At 49.7% G+C, this 20690-nt stretch overlaps 2 protein-coding genes across 3 annotated transcripts in view; one reads left to right on the forward strand and one right to left on the reverse strand.

Moving 5' to 3' along the window:
- Positions 1-235: 235 nt before the first annotated feature.
- TMEM218 (transmembrane protein 218) lies at positions 236-3105 on the reverse strand. The gene is made up of 3 exons (XM_066334916.1): positions 2999-3105; positions 2244-2346; positions 236-765 (listed from the first exon to the last, which is right to left on the reverse strand). The coding sequence occupies exons 1-3, from the start codon at positions 3100-3102 to the stop codon at positions 631-633; spliced, it is 342 nt and encodes a 113-aa protein (XP_066191013.1). The 5' UTR covers positions 3103-3105; the 3' UTR covers positions 236-630.
- A 12487-nt stretch (positions 3106-15592) lies between these two features.
- Positions 15593-20690, forward strand: part of PKNOX2 (PBX/knotted 1 homeobox 2) — an 89079-nt gene continuing 83981 nt past the window's right edge. For both annotated transcript variants that reach the window (XM_066334809.1, XM_066334810.1), the window contains exon 1: positions 15593-15665. The gene's annotated coding sequence lies outside the window, so the exon portion shown is untranslated. The remainder of the gene's footprint in view (positions 15666-20690) is intronic.

Raw genomic sequence — 20690 nt, forward strand, 5'->3', positions numbered from 1 at the left:
CTGGGGAGGGCAGCTTTGCATTCACTGCTCTGGCATCACTTTGCACGTTATGCACTCCCCACTCCAAAGTTGCTCCAAGGGACCATCCCAAACAATCCACGGCCACACACGGGTGTTTGTTTGGTTCTTTTCTCAAACCCCCACATCTGCCTCAGAAAAAGGCACTTTTCATGGGCACTTTCACCACAGTGTGGCCAAATGTTACATCCCTGCGGAGTAAATAAAGCCTGAGCCGGGGATTTCTCAAAGAGTTTTATTAAACCACAGTGAAAAAGGAGCAGTAACAAACCATCTCTTGTGGGTAACAATAACAAACCCTCTCAGTTCAGTTCATTGCACTGAATCAGGAGCAGCACCAAGTGCCTGGATCTCAGCTCTCCTGTGAATGAGAGCAGGATTCAGAGGTTCACACACCTTTACAGGTGCAGAGGCTTGAACCCCCTGGGGAGGAAGAGGCTCATGCTCAGATCACACTTTGCTCTTTAAGATGAAGCAAAGTCTTCGCACGCTTCGCTGGCTCTTTCTGAGCTCAGCAAGAACATCATGGTCACCTCCAGAACAGTCTCCTGGTGTTTCTCTCTGGTTTATTCCCATGAAATCAGGATTTGCTCTTTGCAGAGACCGCTGTCTCTAGCTGCTGTGGAGTGGCTTGGCATACACAGGCTCCATGAGGTGATAAATCAGGAACAGGAACAGGCACCCGAGGAAGACCAGGCTCATCACAGCCAGGAGGATGAAGCGGCCGATGAGGAAGGTGTCCACAATCTGCAGGGAAGAGAAACACACAGATCCCAGCACGTGACAGCCCCAGGCTGCTCCAGGAGCATGGAGGGAGCACACTATGCTCTGGAAATAAGAACCACTGAGGCTCCCCCAGATTTCTCTCCTTGCTTTTTTCATCCCTGGCCATGGGCACTCTCTGGGATGCACAGTGTTCGACAAACGAGAACAAGGATCTCTGCAAAAAGCTATGGGGAATGTTAATGTGGAGCAGCACAGTACTGAGCACAGGGAAGAGACAGCAGTCAAGCCCTGAAGCAGTTCTCTCCAGTCACAAACCTCCAGCCCTGATTCCCTTGATTCCCTTTCAGAAGGGAGATGGTGAGGAAAAAAAAAATTAAAAAAAAAAAAAGCTATGGCAGCTAGGCAAGACACAAAGAGAAGCCCACAGCGAGGAGGCTGTTTATGAAATCCCCTCTCTGCCCCCCAGAGCTCTGCTCAGCCCCAGCTCAGCTTTATCCATCGCATTAGCTCAGCCCTGCTGCTCCTGCAGAGGGTCTCTGGTGAGCCAAGCGCCGGCTCCTTCTGCACGTTTCACTTTTTAATTAGCCAATTAGCAGAGTTTTGGTGCAGAAAGCCCAGGTCATGTATTATTGATAGGCAGGGCAGGTCCAGTCCAATTGAAGATCCGTAAAAAAATAAGCTTTTCCAATTCCATTTGCCTCCCAGGCAACAAACACGCACCGGGCTGCCCTTCATCTCGCCGCCAGCCTTCACACGAGCAGGTCAGATGTGACACAGGCAGAAGAAAAGAACATCACAAGTATCTTTTAGTAGGGATTTACACAGAACAAGAACCAGAAGAGCAATAATTAACATGCATTAATAATAGAACAGAGGAAACGGCACCTGAAAGGCCACAAAACTTTGTGTATTCAAAGCCCGAGGAGCTCTGGGAGAGCCCAGACAGCGTGATCCAAAAGCTGCGGGACATCCCTGTGCCTGGCCACGCCGATGGCTTCGTGCTCAGCCACGGCAAGAACCTACAAGAGAGCTCAAGAGCTGTTACTGGGCTTCAGCCAGAAAACAGAGATGAGGGAAAAGCAAAAGGCTGCAGAAGTGGAAGGAAAACGATAACGAAAGGGAAGGGCAGAGAGCGAGCAGAGGCTGCTGGAGCCGGGACTGAAGCAGGAGTGCAATCCCACACAGAGCCCCTGGGGACGGGAGGAGGGGAGCCAAACCCCTCGGGTCAGGCGGGCCACAGTGTAAATCAGCAATTTAGTCAGAGAAATTAATAGTTGCCGGCTCCACGAGCGACACAGCCGGTGCCAGCGGGAGATGCCGGAGAAGGAGCCGCAGGGGACCCAAAAGGCAGCACGGGGCATTCTCCTGGGCTATCGCTGAGGTCAAAGCCCATCCCCGGGGCAAAGAACCATTCCCAGGGCTTCGGGACGGCCGCTGGGGCCATTCCCAAGGAAAGGCCCATCCAGGGGCACCGCCGGTACCGCCCCGCCCGGGCTCACCTCCTCGGCGCCGGCCGGGGCCGGGCTCTCGCCCTCCCGGGGGAAGAGCAGCAGCGCTGCCGTGAGCGCGGCGGCCCCGAGCGCCACCGGCACCGCGGCGACCCTGCGGCGACAGCGGGGAGGGAGCGAGCTCAGCGCCGGCGGGCCCGAGCCTGCCCCATCCCCATCCCTGCATTCACCGGGCCCGATCCTGCCTCATCCCCATCCCTGCATTCACCGGGCCCCATCCTGCCCCATCCCTGCATTCACCGGGCCCGATCCTGCCTCATCCCCATCCCCGCCTTCACCGGGCCCGATCCTGCCTCATCCCTGCATTGACCGGGCCCGATCCTGCCCCATCTCCATCCCTGCATTCACCGGGCCCGATCCTGCCCCATCTCCATCCCTGCATTCACCGGGCCCCATCCTGCCCCATCTCCATCCCCGCCTTCACTGGGCCCGATCCTTCCCCGTCCCCGTGCTCAATGGACCCGATCCTGCCCCATCCCCGCATTCACCGGGCCCGATCCCTCCCCGTCCCCGTCCCCATCCCCGTCCCCGTCCCCGTCCCCGTCCCCGTCCCCGTCCCCGTCCCCGTCCCCGTCCCCGTCCCCGTCCCCGTCCCCGCGCTCACCGGGCCCCATCCCGCCCCGTCCCCGTCCCCGTCCCCGTCCCCGTCCCCGTCCCCGTCCCCGTCCCCGTCCCCGTCCCCGTCCCCGCGCTCACCGGGCCCCATCCCGCCCCGTCCCCGTCCCCGTCCCCGTCCCCGCGCTCACCGGGCGCGGCCGGCGCGGAGCAGCGCCAGCACGAGCAGCAGCGCCATGGCCCAGAGCAGCAGCAGCGCCAGCACCCCCGGCCCCACGCCCAGCGCGGCCGCCATGCCGCCCCGCGCCGCCGCTTCTGCCTAGCAACCGCGCTGCCCCGGCCAATCAGCGCTGCCCGCGGCGCGCCCCGCGCTGTCTATTGGCTGAGGGGCGGAGTGCGGGGCGTGGCCGCCGCTCTCCCTGCCCCGCCTGGCTCTCTTTCGGCGCTTCCCATTGGCTGAGGGTGGAGGGATGGGCGGGGCTCTCTGCGCGCCGCCGGAGCGGGGGTCCGCCGGGGGGACCGAGTGCCCGATCCCGGCTCTGATCCCGATCCCGATCCCAGTCCCCGCCCCGAGCCCGGCCCCGAGCCCGGCCCCGATCCTGATGCGGTCCCAATCCCAGCCCCGATCTCGGTCCCGGTCCTGGTCCCGGCCCCCACTCCGGTCCCAGTCCTATTGACCCCCGGCTCTCCTGGCCACATGGAATCCCAGGATCCCGCTCCAGCCGCTCCCCGTCCCGCGGCACTGCCCCTGTCCCGGAGCTCGCAGTTGCTCTCGGTGGAGCGGGAATTTCCCTGTCGCCCCTCCCGGTGCAGACGGATCGGTGCTTCATTACCTCCCGTTGGCCGGCGCCACCCCGCTCCTGCCCGCTCTGCTGCAGGGAGCACCTCGAACACGCTTTCAGCCCAAAACCCTAAAAATTGAGCTGTCCACACCCTCAATTATATTTAGGGCCAAAATCAGGCAGATTTCGTTAATACAGTAACGCTGACACGGGGACTGCAGCAGGGTTTTGGAACAGCCACGCCGGGGGTCAGCGGCAGCCAAGCCAAGCTGGGGAGGTCTGTCAATGCATCTTCTGGTATCAAGACAAGAGGGATTTCCATTTAAAATAAATATTTCAGCCTGTTTATAAATCCTGTCTCTTCACCATCACATCTTGCCCGTCAGCCCCAGGCCACTGTGGTTTGATGAGTGACTTTATCATAGAATCTCAGAATTACATCATAGTTTGGGTTGGAAAGGACTTTAAAGACGATCTTGTTCCAATCCCAGGCACTCCAGGCTCACCCACCAGTTAACCCAAAAAACCCCCAGAAAATAAACACTGATATTTTCTGTCTCAACTGCTTGAAGCCTGCAGTACTTTGGCTGCATAGAACACCTCCTGAGTGGGCGTTTTCTGTCGCTCCTTTCAAGGGGAGGAATAAAGCAGCGGTTAATTATTCCGCGCAGCGCCGCCCTGCCTTTGCCTGGGATGAAATCAGAGTCGCCAGCGTGACACCAAATGCTCCAGCGAGCGGAACACAAACTGTCTCCGACACCTGCCTTTACTTGGCATAGAGTGGCAACCGGCTGCCAACATATTAAAAACGTATGTTTGAGAGCAAACTCCTTCCTGCTCTGCCTCGTGTTGTTAACCCCACCAGGCGGGGTTTTTCCCCTCTGCAATCCCTGCCCTGCTGATGTCCATCTCTGCTGTTCTTTTCCCAGTCTTTCTCTCCTGTCATTCCCTGAGCTTCCAGCTCCTGCCGGGGATGAGAAATTAAACATTTGCTTCTGTTGTTTGGCAATCTCCCTTTGCTTTTCTCTGTTTTCCCATTTCTTTGCATTTTTTTTTTTTTGGAACTGGTAGTTTCTTAACCCCCAAATTTCTTTTTAATTTCTTAATTTCTTAACGCTGTTTTCAACTGGACCGTTCTCCTTTTACCATTTCTTTTGTATCCTTTGGCTTTTCATCTACAAGTTATAACTTTTATTCATCAGCCAATAAGTCCTTTCCTTGCCTTATTTTTCTCTTGTACCTCCTACCCACAGCTTTTCCAGTGGCCTCGTTAACTTCTTCCTATATTGATTGGGTTTTTATTTCTCATCTCCATGTCTTGGTGCTGCCTGGTAATTTCTTCATACTAGCCACAGCAATGTCCAGCCAGTTCAAGAGTTTGAAGCAGAGAGCTTGAATCATCCAGCTATTGATCCTCCTGGTGGAGAATGCCACAGCCCAGATATTTGGCCAGAAATTGAAAAATAAATGCAATATACAGCCAAGCAAGCTGTATATTGCATATATTGCATTTATATATCATTTATATATCATCCGGTGGCCAGCTCCCAGCTGTGCTGGTTGTTAGTTTTAACCCCATCATGGCAGTAGAGCTGATGGTAACTCAAGCACAACTTTGGAGTTTCCATGACGCCCAGCAGCTCAACCCCTTCCAAATACTTATAGATTTATCTCTTTAATATTAAATGTATTCAATATTTAATAATACATATAATATAGAACATATCACATATGATACATAGTATTTTTTTTTGCACAGCCCATCTGGTATCACAGCAAGGCTGCAGGTTTCTCTGAGCACAATGAAGACAAATAAACCCACAGGTAAGGAAAACTGGGAAAACCAACCCCATTGGTGTGACATTCCTAAGCTCAACCTTCACCAGAAATTTCTTCAACTCACATGCAGCAAAGCTCATCATCCTAAACACATCCCTCTTCTGCATCTCAGCCTCCTCCCAACATCAGAAATGCCTTGCTGGGGATTTGCCTTGCAGACTGCTCTGTTAGCCCAGAGCTGAATGTAAAAATCTGAGTTTTTTGCCAAAGAATCATTTATTGCTGGCCTAAAATGACTTTTCTTTCCAGCTTTTACCTGCTGGGATTTGGTCCCATTTATTGCTTGTGTCAGTGTTGTGTTGCACCTGGAAAAAAGAAGTAACAGGAAGTGGGAGAGGGCCAATGCTGGGCATAAAAGGTGAATTAAAAAACATGGGAAAGCAGGAAATATTGAGGATTTTTGTGCTGTTTGCATGACTTTGGGAGAAGTTTCATATTTGTGGTGTTTTGTTCCGGATAACTGTTGATGTAGGGAAGTTTGCTGGTGTCACACATTCGGGTTTCTCCAAGACTTTTGATTGGCCCCAGGTGGAATTTGCACCCAAACCCTTGTGCTGGGGACAGGACACATCAAAGTGATGACAAACGATGTGGTGATGATTAATTCCAGCTCCAATGTGTTTGATATCCATAATGCAGATATCATAAAGCCTTTCCTGGCAAGGCTCTCAAGCAATAATCTGCTTTAAATAAGAAGTGGAGTCATACAGATGCTGTTTGGTGCTTATGGCCCAGAAAACCCAATTCAAAGGGTTTATTTGGGCACAAATAATTCAGTGTTGGCCAGTGGATGGGCGCTGCTGTCCTGCCAAGGAAAAGGAGGGATTTGAAGGATGTGTCATCACTGTGGATAGTTTTTCCCAAGGAAGAGATCAAGGAGTTGTGGCATTTCTTGGCAAAGGCACGACAAAGATCCTGAGGCTGGCATTGGATGGAATGGGCTTGGCAGAGAGATGCAATTAGTGCTGAGGCTAATTAAACACTTGGCACAGGAGGACGGAGAGGTCACCTTCCTTCAAAGCCTGAGAGATGGGATCACATAGATCAAAACTCTTTTGTGAGAGGAGCAGCCCCTGGAAATGGGGTGGGTTTGAGTCAGGATGGCTTCTTCTGGGTTAAAACCTGCAAATCCACCGTGCCCAGCTCATCCTGGTGGCCAAAACAACCAACATGGCCTGGTGTCAAAGGATAATAAATGATCAAACTCTTGGTGGTGGAGTTGGAAGCACTGAGGGAACTGATTTAAAACCGCTCGCGCCGTCGTGAGACTTCCAGTTTTACGGCTGGAGCTCCCCGGTGCTCCAATATTAGAATTAAAAAGAAACAGGCGTTGATGCAAGAAAGAAAATATTCTGCTCCTGATTTAAAGACTAGCGAATTGCTAAATATTTTTATTAGTGGCAAATTTGCAGCTTGCTGGAACTAATTTCACGCCCGGTAGATATGGAGCTTAAGCTGGGAATGGCGTTAAATTACTCTCTTGTCAGGGTGTTTAAGCCTTGTGATGGGGATCTGTGGGATGGTGGGGACCTGTCTGGGAACCCCTTTTTTGGGGGCATTCCTTGTGGGTTGGGAGTCTGGAGATGGTGGTTGGGGACAAGAGTGTCAGCATACACGACATTTCATCCTCGGTGTGAAAGGAGCCACCAGTCTCCCTCATTTGCATAAATTTGCTTATGGGGTTTTGCTGCAAATCAGCGTGGTCATGAGGCCCCCAAATGCTTCAGCCTGGAAAGATGTTATTTATGTTTTAGGGGTATTTTGGAGATTGTTCAGGATATCCAGCATTTAGTTGATTTTGTTAATTTTAAAGTTTATTTAATCAATTATAAAAATGTATTGAATTGATTTAAAAAAAAAGTTATTTAATTTATTTTAATTGACTTTTTATTTAGAATATTCCAGCTTTAGCTGATTTAAGAGATGGGTAAAGGTTGGAACTGCTGTATCCCTGAGTGCCACTTGTCCTCTGGACTAATTTTCTCCATATTTTCTTTGTCAGCCAGATGTTTTACAGCTTGCCAATGATTTTCCAGCTCAAATCCCTCCCTCATCCTCCTACAACGCCTCGGAGTGCACTGGGAACCACCCAGCTTAATGCTGGGGAAAAACCCATCCCGTTTCAGCTTGCCCAGATACAAACTGGGACAGGTGCAGGTGTAGGGTCAGAGGATGTGGAGTCAAGAAAGCAAAGAGAAGGCGTCAGGAGGATCCAATTACTTCTCTAAAAATACTGCCAGGAGGCTGGCAGTGGTAAACAAGAGCTATTTAAATCCCTCAGTCCACTTTCTGTGGTGGGGAAAATGAGGTTAAATAGTTCTTCCCAACTTACCTGGAGGACACTTATGGCTGAGAAGCACTGAGTTGTCCTTTTCCAAAGAGACAACCCCCCCCCAAAAAAAGAAAGTTAAAATAATAGGAGAGGGTTAGTAATGTCTCCAGTGAGGATAGAGCTCTCTCTCACAGGAACCCACTTCAGATTATCTTTTTCTAGCTGATGGCAGAAATCAATTTTAATCATCCTGACAGGAAATGAGGATGTAAGACTTCAAACAGAATAAATCCTGCAACATTCAAAAATAATAAAATGGAATATGAAGTCATTTTTCAAATGGAAAAGAAAAAAAAAAAAAAACATCCCAGCAAGTGGAAATGGCTCTAAAAGGCTCGGGTTGGTGGGGGAGAGAAAACATTTCCCACTGCAGGACAAGACTGATGTCAGCCCAGGAGCACCTGGAGAACGTGGATGGAGGAAGAGAAGGTGTCTCTGTCGTCATTATGATTCCTCTTCTGGTTACCATCACTCCCAAGTGGGAGGAAGTTGGTAATTATTTGGGTTTGGTGACTTGTTACAGTAAATACAACTTTAGTTCAGTCCAGCAAATTTGTAAATTGGTGTGAATAAGGTTTTGGATACTCGGTTCTCTGAAGTTCAAGCAACTGCTGCTATTTCCCTGAAAACCCTACAAAAAGAAAGTTCCTGTAGTTGTCACCTGGGGATGTTTTAATGTCATTGTGCCCACATGGGATGATATATCCCCATGGAGTCAACATGGGTTGATATTGTGGCAAAATCTGTTCCAATCAAGGGGAGGAAAGAGGAGAGAAACTACCTGAGAGATTCAAATCTGGCTGTAGAGGCCTCCATTAGTGCTGCAAGGGAGGGAGAAGAGGCAAAGCTAAAGGAAGGAGGTAAAGAATCCATGGAAAATGAGTATAAGAAGATCGAGGGGAAAAAGAAGGACAGGAACAGGGTCTGGGGAGACAGCAACAATTAAAATTTGCTTTTCTAATGGCATTATCAAAGGCACACAGTCAAACGTTTTTCCAAGAAATTTCTATTTCCCACACATTTCCCTAAGAAATGCAATTTCCCACCAATCTTACCTTTAAAGAGTATCAATATGGGTCTTCCTTGCACCATCACTTTGGAATCCTTGTGCCTTTACCTGTGTGATCCTCCTCTTCCTTTTCACCCAAGAGCTTTCAGGTGAGAAACCAAGGAGCCATTGATAATGAATCCCACAACACCTCGTTTTAAGTGGCTCATCCTCATTAGTTCTTTTGGTATTTTTCACAGTGGCATTAATCACTGGCCACTCATTAGACTTTAATGTGCCCATAATCATCATCTGTCATAATTCCATTGCAATTGAGCAGTCAATAATGTCTTAAAACTGGAAAGGGTTGAGTGATGGCAACCCCTGCCCATGGTGGGATGTTGGATGACTGAAAGCAACCAACAACTGCTGAAATGCCCAAATTTATTGCTGAGACCCACAGGACTTTCAGGCAGGTGGATTTTTTGGCAGTCAAGCCCGTTTGCAGTTTTCATTCTGGTTTTATTCTTGGCTCCTTGCAGCACCTTTGTTCTCCCCCTTTTTCATTTGACACATATCGATTTTTTTTCCCGCTGTTTCCTGGGCTGCAGCTTGGAAATGATGCAGGGTTTTGATGCTGGTTTTTTTTCTTTAAATTTCCTTCCCTATTTGTGTGTGATGGTATAGAGATTAGTCATGATGGGACCTGGCTGGGCCCAGATCTGCTGGGTCAAAGCAGTTGACGTCAAAAATCACAGTGTTACTCTTAAGTTGACCCCTCCCTGACTCCTGAGCACATGGGATGTGGTTTTTACACCTCCAGATTAAATTTTAAGTTTTCCCACACCTCAAGGCTGTTGGTAAAAAGGATGTTTTTGTATATCTGCCCATCATGGTATTCAATCAACTCATGGCTTCATCCGACCCCCTGTGGACAACTGAAGGATGGAGACCACCCTTCACCCAGGGGCTTCCCCAGGCTGCACCAACCTCTCTGTTGTTTATCCTTTTATCCTCGTTTCCAACCTGATTTTTTAATTGCTGATGGATTAAAAAAAAAAAAAAAAAAAAAAGGACATGAATTCTTCTTGCTGCATTATGACTTTGTGGTCCTTCCAAAACCTCACCCCAGGTGCCCTGTGTCCTGCAAGGGCACCATTTTATTTCAGCCCAGGGGTTTGGGTCTCAGATCTCAGAAATTTTCCATCCCAAAGGATGTGTAAAACTAAATTTGCTTTTCTTTGCCTGTGGAGAAGATATTGTGTAGTGGTTTGGTTTTCTCAGGTCCACTGGCAACTCGATGAGACAACTCTGGCAGCCAAGGATATGAATCACTGAGATGGTATTTAAGATCCTTCAGGTAACCTGCACAAGAAAAAAAAAATTAAAAGGCGGCTAATCAAATGGCTTTGAGGGCTGTAAAAAAAGCAGAATTCAATCCCTGAGAACTTTCCAAGATGTAATTTCAGAAGACATCAAAGATGACATGAACCTAAGAAAGTAAAACTACTCAAAATTCAAAGTTTATAGTCCATCTGTCTCTTTGCTTCAGGGACCTGGTATTAAATTTACTGCTAACTAAAACAAATAAGCCTAGGAAAAGTCAGCGTCGAAATCTGCATACTCGTAAGAGAATTAGCAGAGCTCTCTTGTTATGATGGCTGCTTCTCAATTTGCATCTTTAAAGAGTTGTGACCATCTCTCCGCTTCTCCCTCCACCAGCTCCCGGGAAGCCAGGCTGGTGCTGGCATAGCTCAGTGAGGAGAGGCTGCAGGTGAAGGTTGGACTCCCATCACGGGCTGAGCCCCAGAGAGGATGGGGAATGAGAGCCAAAGCCCAGCCAAGGTGAAGAAACGTCTCAGGTGGAGTCAAAAATTTAAAAGGGCAGGATCAGCGTCTCCACGTTGCGTTTGGCGACTGTCAGGTGCTGCAGATATCCAAGGGAAACAAAAATTGGAGGAGAGCTCAGCCTATTGACCAAGCCTGGTCTTGTTTTTGCACAAGGTATAGTTTTAGAATTATTTGTAATTTTTGTTTCTCCCCCCATGGGTAGCCCTCCAGCCCATCTCTATCTCAATCAGCTGATAGTGCCTCTGGAAAATAGACTCCAAAGCTTGTCCAAGTGCTGGAGGTAAGTCACTTTAAACATCCAGAGCCTTCTTTTTTCTATTATTTATCCCTGGAAATGCTTGGGAAAGGATCAGTCAGTCAGATGCTTTCAGTAACTTTGCACAGGAGAGCCCGAAGGAGCAGCAAAAACCAGCCGAGGACTTATTATGCCTTGAAATTAAACATTTTAGAGGAGTAAGTTGGCAGCAGGGATTTTCTAATCAAAATATATATAACCTGCCATTTATTCATCACTTGCCCTCTGGAAGGACCCCAAAATGCTTTCCTGGCTCAACAAGCCATCATTAACCCCCACTCAGCCAGTGTGAGAAGAGGAGAAATCCCATTTTTAGATGTTTTCCTACTCAATCCCAGCTGCTTGGTGGGTTTTTGCCCATCAGTTGGGAAAAATCCTTTGTTTTGGCTTTAGCTTTCTTTATTATCAATCCATCAACCTCTCACAAGAAATAAACCTAATCTTATTTAATCTCGCATAGGAAAACCTCTGGGAATATAGAGCCATCCTGGCATTGATCATTTATTCTTAATATATCCTCCTTGTCCCTATGGATTATTGATAAACCCTTTAATTATATTCTCCCATGTATTTATCTATTAGTTGTGAAATTACATGCTCGTTTGTGTGTCTGAGATTGTTTTAAATGCACGATGGCTTCAAAAATAACATTGTTGTCTTGGTGTTTAAAATCTTTTGGGGTTGACTCCCTTGTTATTCCCAGGAAAATCATGTGCACAGGTAAAATGAGGAGTTGTCTCGTGGGTAAGTGAAGTACTAAAAACTGAGGGAAAATCAAGTTATATAAAAATCTTCCATGAGGTAAACAGTTAAAATTTGGGGACTCCTTTAATTTCATCCCACATTTGGCCCAAACTTTGTTGGGTTTGGACAGATGACTCTGTGTGGATGGTCCCTACGTTGCTTTTAAGGCTGCATTGCTTGATGCTGAATTTTCTCCTCACTTCTTGAAAGTCTTTACTGGAGAGAGTTTGGAAACGTGTAGGGAAATATTCATGTCCTTAAACATCTCCTAAAAATCTAGCACAAATTTTAATGAGTGATTTGAATCCAAATGCAGTGTCCGAGCCTGAGGGATGAAGGGCTGGTGGGCACCACTGGCACAGTTTGGAGAAACGCCTTCCTGAAACAAGTCCTAAATTGTCTTTAGGGATTCCTTTGTAGCATCTTTTAACTCCTGAGGGGTTGGACACCCTCATGTAAGGAATTTGGAAGGGACATTTTACCCCTCCAACCTGCTGCAATGCTTAAGCCAGGCTCAGCCTCAAGGAAATGTCCCCAAACCCTGTCTTGTTTTTAATATCTATCATTGAATAATTTACTGGGTTTTGCTCTTATGCATCTTGCGGAGAATCCCGTCACAGTTTTTCTTAGAGAAATCTGACACGAGCAATAATACAATCTTGGAAAGAGAATTGAATTATTTATGGAGGAGCAGTGAAATGATGGAGACTAAACCTCTATATTTTATGTAATTTGTTTTCTCCTGAAGCCCGTTATGTAAAAATGTAAATATTGCTGGTTATGTATGTCGCTGCTCTTGCCAAATGTTTAATATTTCATCAAACCTGCTCTGAGTACTCATTTCTTTCGGAAGGGACCCGTCCATGTCCTCTGGAATAAGTGCCAGTGAGTTTGTGGCAATTATATATTTACTGCACTAACTCCTCATATGCAGAATTATCTCCCTGAGGTGCCCATGCTCCAGTCTGGGCCATGAAAATGGCACAACCCTCAGAATCTGGGGGAATTTTGAGCGAAGGGGGTTTGATTTCAGGGAGGTTTTCCAGCAGTCTGGATTGGGATAGGGATGGAAAAAGGTGTCTGAATGATGGTGTCCTGGTTTTGGGGTTTGAATATCCTGTCCAGCTGCAGCCCAGGGGAAGAAGTGTGTTGGTACCCAAACTCTTCTCAGGGATGCAGCCAGGCACCTCCTGGAGATCTGGAGGCTCAGGGTTTGTAGGACAAGACTTGACAAAAAAAAAAAAATCACTCAGTAATGACCTGTTGTAGCAGAATTATGCCTTTTTTTGAGGAAAAGAAGTATAAGATTGAGTGTGAGAGAATTTTAATTTATCACCTAAAAAATCTCCCACAAGCTCCCATGGCTGAGTGATGAAGTGGCCAATCCAACTGGGAAATGTATTTTTCTTACCAAGGATGATAATTGATGATAATTAACCTCTGGAAAAACTCTCCAGGGAAGAAGCAGCTTTTGCCTTTGTGAAGGAAAAATCTGGGCCTGGATACATTCCCTGAAAGTGAGATTCCAAAACCAGTGGAGGAATTGCTTTGGTGATTGGTAACAAATTGGGGGAAATAAATGAGGGATGCCCAAGGAGTGAATGTGGGATATTCAAGGATCAAATGTGGGATGCTTGAGGAATAAACTTGGGATGCTTGAGGAATGAATGTGAGGAGCTTGTTGCTGCTGGCTCCATAAGAAATATCCTTGTACCATGAGAACCCTAAAACTTTGAGCTCTTGGATATTTTTGGCAATGATGTAGCTTAAAATATGCCCCACGTGTGCCTGCTCTTTTACATCCCTGTTTTCCAAGATGAGATGTGAGGAAGATGAGATGCCAAGGGTGGATGATCCAGTGGTCCTTTGATATCACTGTGATGGCTTTTCCATCTGCCTCCCCTTCTCTCTTCCTTTCCAATTCTCCAGCTTCTGCAAAAACCCGAAATATTTTCTGTCTGGCATCCCCAGCTGGTTGAAACAACCGGCGACAGCTTTATGGCTCCTCATCTTTGCTCGCTTCTGTGGAATAGTAATAAGGGAGGGGAAAAACGTCCTGCTGGCTGATTTACAAGGCAAGAAATTCCTATAAATCATTCCAACATCTCCAACGGACTGGGGGGATGCTCTGAGTTCCTGCTGGTTTTCTCAGTGATGCAATGCAGTGATTTTTTCTTTTTTTGGGTGGGATTCATCCCAACCACCCACTGCATCTCTCTGTTATTTTATTGATGGATTCCCAGAGGGAGCCATCTATTTTCCCTTGCTCTCCATTGACCAACCCAAAGGACCTCAGTGTGTGTTAGAGCCTGCTCCCAAGCAGGAGGTACAAACAGTGGAGCAAATATTTTCTGGATGGACTTATTTTTGGGAGAAACTAGAAGGAGGGATTTAGGAATGCTGAGTTCTCAAGAGGCCATTTGTTCCGGAAAACTGAGGAGGAAAAATTAAAAGTGTTTTGAGTTCCTGCACTTGAATTTAATTTGTTTGTCCACCTTTCCCATTGCATTCCTGAGCCCATGGCCATCCCCTACACACCACTCAGTGCTCCTGGCTCGTACATCCTTCAGGAACTCTTTGGAATCAGTTTTAACCTATTCCTTAACCTGTTAAACTCAACCTATTCCAAAGAAATTCTGGGGCTCTTTTGAACGACTCTGTCCCCCACTGAAAATCTTGAGGAAATGGGCAGAAATTCAGTGCTTCTCGTTAGAGCCATTCTTGATGGCATTTTTCATTAGGGAAGGGGATGGAAAATTGGGAGAAAAAAAACTGTGGCCAAACTGATCCGGAAAAATCTGTGGCTTTTGCAACAAAATGTGGGAAAATTTGGCTGTAGGACCCAGTGCTCCCAATGAATGTGATTTCAGGAAAATCTCGTCTTCGGGTCTTTGGGAGAGAGTAGGGCAGTCGATGTCCCATGTGGACCAAAATTTGGGTAGGGAGAGGTCGGTCAGAAGCCCTCTCTTTCCCACCTAAATTAACAATAATTAATAGATATTTCCAGAATAAGAGGGTTTTGCCTGGGAGATAATACCACAGGTGGGATTTCACTGGGTGCCCGAAATGTGAAGGTTGTGCTGGGGGATGGACGGGGTCGGTAAAACCCCCGGGGGTTTTGATGGAGAGGGGACCCCGGGAGACTCCGGGCTGGGGGATCCCAAGGCCACGAGGGGGGCTCTGGGTCTGTCTGGGATGGCATAAAGATTCGGGGTGAGCGGAAATCTGGAGGGGAGCAGAGGCTGTTGGAGGGGCAATATGTGTTGGGGGGTTATATGGGAGCGGGGCAGTATATTGGGGAAATAAAGCGGGGGAGGGATGCTGCTGGGGAGGCAGATGTGCTGCGGGGAACGTGGCTGAGGGGAGCAGGGGCAGGGGTGGCCGGGGGAGGGTCTGAGCGCTGTCCTGGGGACACTGGGAGGGTCCGGGGGGGTCCGGAGGGGTCCGGAGGGTCCGGGGGGGTCCGGAGGGGTCCGGAGGGTCCGAAGGGGTCCGGAGGGGTCCGGAGGGTCCGGAGGGGTCTAGGGGGGTCCGGAGGGGTCTGGGGGGGTCCAGGGGGGTCCGGAGGGGTCCGGAGGGTCCGGGGGGGTCCGGAGGGTCCGGAGGGTCCGGAGGGGTCCGGAGGGTCCGGGAGGGTCCAGAGGGGTCTGGGGGGGTCCGGAGGGGTCCGGAGGGTCCGGAGGGGTCCGGAGGGTCCAGAGGGTCCGGGGGGGTCCGGAGGGGTCCGGAGGGTCCGAAGGGGTCCGGAGGGTCCGGAGGGCCCGGCTCCGTTCGGGGCGGTGGGGCGCAGGACGGGGCGCGGCGGCGGCCAGCAGGGGGCGCTGAGGGGAGCGGCGAGGGGGCGTGTCCGGGGGCGTGTCCCCGCGGCGGGACGGGCCCGGAGGGGGCGTGGCTCGGCGTGGGGGGCGTGTCGCCGCGGGCGGTGGGCGGGGCCTGTCGGCGGCGGCGCGGCGGGGCCGGGCGGGCGGGCGGCGAGCGGCGGCCGCGCTGTCAGGCCGGTGTCGGTGTGATGAAGATTGGCGGGCAGGTAGGGCTGTCACTCACGGCGGGGCCGCCGCGCGGGGGCGGGCGGAGCCGCGGAGCCCGGCGGACAAAGCGGCGCGGGCGGCGGGGCACGTGCGGCGACGGCGGGGACACCCCCCCACCCCCCCACCCCCCATCCCCTCCGGTGTGGGAAGTAACTTGCCGTTCCCGCCGTCTCCCCGGCGGTGCGGGGCCGGGGCAGCGCGGGGGTCGGGCCCCGGTGTCCGGTTCTCCCTGCGGGCTGACCGCCGGCCGGCCGTGCCGCTGCGGTTCTCCGCCGTGACCCCCTCGGCCGGGCGCGGTAATTTTGGGGGGACGCAGCCATTGGGGCGGGCTGCACCCTCTCCTCGCCATCCCCCGGCCGGCTGCAGCCATCCCGGGGGGGTGTCCAGCGATTGCGGCTTGCGCACCCCCCGAGCGCTCGCAGACCCCCCAGAAAGGTCGCGGCCCCCCCTGACAAGTTGCAGCCCGCTTGCGGATCCCCCGGGAGGCTCTCGGGGCTTTTCGGGGGGCCGTACCCCGGGGCGGCTTGCTGTGCCTTCAGGGGGCTTGCGGCCCCCGGCCGGTTCCGGACCGCGCTGCCCTCCCCTCGCAGTGTCCCCGGGGGTGGCGGCCCCCGTGCTCGCCGCGGTGACCGCGGGCTGCCGGCGGACCCCGAGCGGTGCTGTCCCCGCGGCGCTGCTCCGGGCCCCGGCCGCTCGCACTGCCCTCCCTGGGGGCTGCAGCCCCCCAGACCACTCGCGATCCCCCCGGCTGTTTGCAGCGCTGCCAGCCCCCCTCAGCTGGCCCGAGGAGGGGTCGCAGTCACGGCCCCCGGGGAAGGCTGGAGCCCCCCGGCTCACGGCGTTTGGTGGCCGGGAAGTTGTCCCCAGTGCCGCCTAGGCGGGGGATGCACCGGGGGTGATGGGGACCGCTTTATCCGCAGCATCCCGGCTTTGAGAAGCGCCCGGTGAGCTCGGGGTGCCCTCCCGGTACCCCCGGGACACCCCCCGGGGCCGGGGGACAGCAGTGTCGCCTCGCAGGGCCTCAGGCGGGCTCGCCGCCAGTGCCCCAGCGTGGCCCTGGCAGGAATGCCGCATCCCGCCGCCTCTCCCGGGACAAACCCTCGGTGCACCCCGATATCCCCCGTGTGCCACCTCCTCCTGGAGCACCTCATTTCCCCCAGGGCACCCCCTTCCCCCTGCGACACTCCCCGGGACCCCTCGGCAGCTCCCCCTCCATCCCACTGGGCTCCATGAATCCTCCAGAAATCCCTTTTCGTGCCTCTGCAGCAATGCAGGGAGGGCTGCTTCTTCTTCTTAATAATAATAATAGTAATAATGATTTGAAATTTATCCTTTAATTTGGTTGCCGCATTTCCCTCCGCGGGAGGGTGGCTCCGCCGTTGGCATTGTGCAACTCGGGAAGTTTTGCCGAGGCTTTGGGGTGTCCCTTCCACTTCCATCGCGCTCCTCGCCAGGTGTCCAAGCTCAGCTTGGGCTCCGGCTCTTTGTTTGGGCTCTTCCCGGTTTTTCTCGCTCCCAAGGATCTTTTTTCCCCACTATCTGGCCGCCCACCGGGTAACGGGAAACCCTAAACCCGGCAGGATATTTTCAAACTCCCAGCCGGGGAGATTAGATTGAGGAAAGGGGGGGGATGGATTATTTTTGGCCGGGATGCGGGACAGCTGTCTGCCGGGGAGAAGCAGAAAATAGGAGAGGAAATGGCTTAATTTGGCTTTTTTCAACTTATTTTGCCTTTAAAGCCTGAAAGGTTTTGGGGTTGGAATGGGGGAAAAGCAAGAGTGTGGCTCAGTGGACCTGGCTTTGGTGAAACTTTTGGACATCATGTCTCCAAAAGTGCTGACTCGGTGTGGTTGGCATCATCCCCTTGTGGAAAAGCTCTCTGGAAAAAAAAACCCACCCCAAAACCTTTGGGGTCTGATGTTTTGGGAGCTCTTTCCAGCCTCATGTGGATTGGGAGAGGGGTTTGGGTCAATCAGTTGGATTTTGGGAGATTTAGGTGAAAAAAAAATAGCATTTTGTTTTGGGTTTAAGCTATATGGAGCAGGCAGATGATGAGATCAGGATTCTCCCTTATTTTTTTTTTCCCCCTCCTCCCTCCTATTTTATTTAACTCCCTGCACTGAGATTCCTTCGTTAGGAGCAGAAGTTAATTGCTTGAGGCTAATTACAGGAGAGGTTAATAGGGGAGCTGGCGGTGTCAGGAAGAGGAGATGCCGGGCTCCTTAGCATCCCAAAATTGGGCTTTTTAAGGCACTTTCAGCCCATAAGCCCCTTCATTTTAACCTGAGATCTTTATAATATTAGAGATTTATTTATAAATAACATTAAGCACTCCCTGATATCATGGAGCAAGGGAAAAAAACAGGGAGAAAAGTGATTCTGAGCTTCCCCGGTGAGCTTGCAGGAACGTATCCCGTTTTCCCTCCATCTTTTTTGGAAGGGGGAAATAAAGGAAATCTCATTTTTTATGGAAATCTCACTTTCTTTAAGGAAATTGCCTTTTAAAAAAAGTTGCTCCTTTTTTAAGTGAAGCATTTTTTTAGGAAATAGTTTTTTTTTAGAGGAAGTCACCTCTTTTTAAAAGGAAATCTCATCTTTTTTTCCCAAGGTGTTTTTTTTTTTTTTTTTTTTTTTTTTTTTTTTTTTTTTTTTTTTTAAGGAAATCTCCTCTTTTGGATTAAATGCATGAAATTGCATTGGGAGAAGAGTGTTTTATCCCTCTGGCACATCAGGAATAACTGCTTTTCCACCTCAAGGATAAAACAAGACCCTCATGCGGCAGCTTTGGATTTCGGGTGATTTTGGCTTTTCCAGTGAACTTCTGAATTACTTCTTGTCTTTTTTCCAAGTTGATGGACAGCATCTATAAATCTCTGAGTGATAAGAGAGTATTTTTTCTTCTTTTTAATCCTCCCACAAAAGTTAAATATTGGCTTGGTCCTGCTGGGAAGAGCATCCTTGAGCCCATCCATCCTCATCCTCAGGGATGCACCTTTGGGTACCCTCCACCTCCTGCTTGGGTTTGTGTGATGGATTCTTGGGAGATTTCCTGAAGACCTGGAGAAAATTAACCCAGGGTGCTGGGACACCCTAGTTTGGCACAATTTATTTTTCTGGGAGCTGCTGTGGCTTGAAGGAATCAGTGACATGAAGCGTAGTGATGGGATGGGGCAGCTGAGGGATGCGAGGAGCAGCAGCCCCACACTTCCTAAAGTCAGGAGGAAACTTTTGCCACAATTAGGGATGAATTCAGGGAGATTTGGCATCTGCAATCCTGGTGGGGAAGCCAGATGGAGCATCAGGATCATCTTTATTTTAGGTCATGGGTACTGCTGATGCATCCCATCCCCAGTTATTCCCCATCCTTACTTCACTCCAGCATGTGGAAAGCTGCTTTTTTTTGGGAATGTTAGTGGGATAATTTACCAGATCCAGACAATTCCCAGTTTAATATCCCATGCACTGTCGAATAACTCGATTCCCAAATAATTTTCGCCACCACCAAAGAGGGTGTTAACAAATGCCCTCTAATTAGCCCCCAAATAAATTAATTCCCAGCGTCATTAGTCAGATCATTAAGATGCCGGCTCCAAATAATAATCCGGAAGGATGGGAATTAATCCTCAATTAAATTTAAACTCGGGTTTATCTCTGCCTGTAGCCTTGCAAGGGCTGAGGTGGTGCTCCAGGTAATCCCCGTGGACAAACCCTGATGGGATGGGCTGGAGCCACCGTCCTGGTGGGATGGAGCCGTGGTCCCAGTGGGATGAGGCTGCCTTTGCCCAGCTGTGGTTTGCAGCTGTATAAATAAGAGAGGAATTTGGCCTCAGCGCTTCCCAACTGCCTGATTATATTCCCTTTTTTTTTGGCTTTTCCTCTTCCAAGCAGGAACACAAGCCCTGGGTACTCTCAACTCTGGTTAACTGGTGGCTGGGAAATAGTGGAGTTGCAAAAGATCTTCAAGACCATCAGGTCCAGCTGTGAAATCCACCACGAAACCACTTCCCAAAGCACCATGTCTACAACTTTTAAGAATTATTATTTATTACTTTTTATTTTATTTTATTTTTATATTGAAATTTTTATTTTTCAATTCCAATTTTATTTTTTCAATTTTAGTTTCATGCTATTTATGATCTAATTTTTGGTTTATTTTTTTTTTAAATTTTAGATTATCTGACTTAGTTTTGTTTTTATTCTTGTTTTATTTTTTTATCTTAGTAAAAAAAATTTTTTTTTCTGCTTTATCACTATTTGATTTTTTTTTTTACCTTGACTTTCATTTTCCAGGCCATGCTTCCTCCACCTTACAGCATCCTGTGCTACCTGTCCCATCCCTCCCATACAAAGCATAATCCCAAATATCCAGGTAGCTTCACCAAAAGGCCATAAACCCTCAGGTTTTGGTGTGCAGCACCACTGATGCTCCCCAAAAACCACATTATTTTGGTGCAGGTGGAGGAGAAAGTGAAACCCAACTTGTGTCGAGGGGAAAAAAAAAAAAATTCCCCATGAATGTTCAATCCGGAGCTTTTGGCTTTAACAAGGTGTTACAAAAACTATGAAAAATGTTATTACTGAACCCACAGTTTCTGGCCAGGTTTTCCCTTCCCTGGCTGCGCTGCCTGGATCTCTGCCAGAAATCTCAGAAAGCCAATTAAAAATAATCCCAATTTTGGACCAGTTATGGGAAGCTTCTCTTTTATTTCTTCCCCCCCCCCCGTTTCATCTGTTTTTGGAGATGTGTTTGGGAGTGGGAAAATCCCGTCAGCCTCCCCAGGACCTGGGAGCTCCTGCAGCCTTGGCTTCGAGCTTCAACCCCTTGGAATATTTTCCATGTCAGGAAAAACTGATTTTGTTTTCCTTTTTCCCCTCCTTTCCACCTGCCACTTTCCCCTAATTTTCCTCCTCCCCCCTTCTCTCCCTTTTCTCCTTCCCCCCACCCCTTTTCCACCTTTTCTCTCTTTTTTTTTACTATTTTCCTTTGTCTTCTTATCACTGTCTTTTATTTTTTCCCCTTCTTT

Source organism: Sylvia atricapilla, chromosome 23 (genome assembly GCF_009819655.1).
Source record: "Sylvia atricapilla isolate bSylAtr1 chromosome 23, bSylAtr1.pri, whole genome shotgun sequence".
Classification (NCBI taxonomy): Eukaryota; Metazoa; Chordata; class Aves; order Passeriformes; family Sylviidae; genus Sylvia; species Sylvia atricapilla.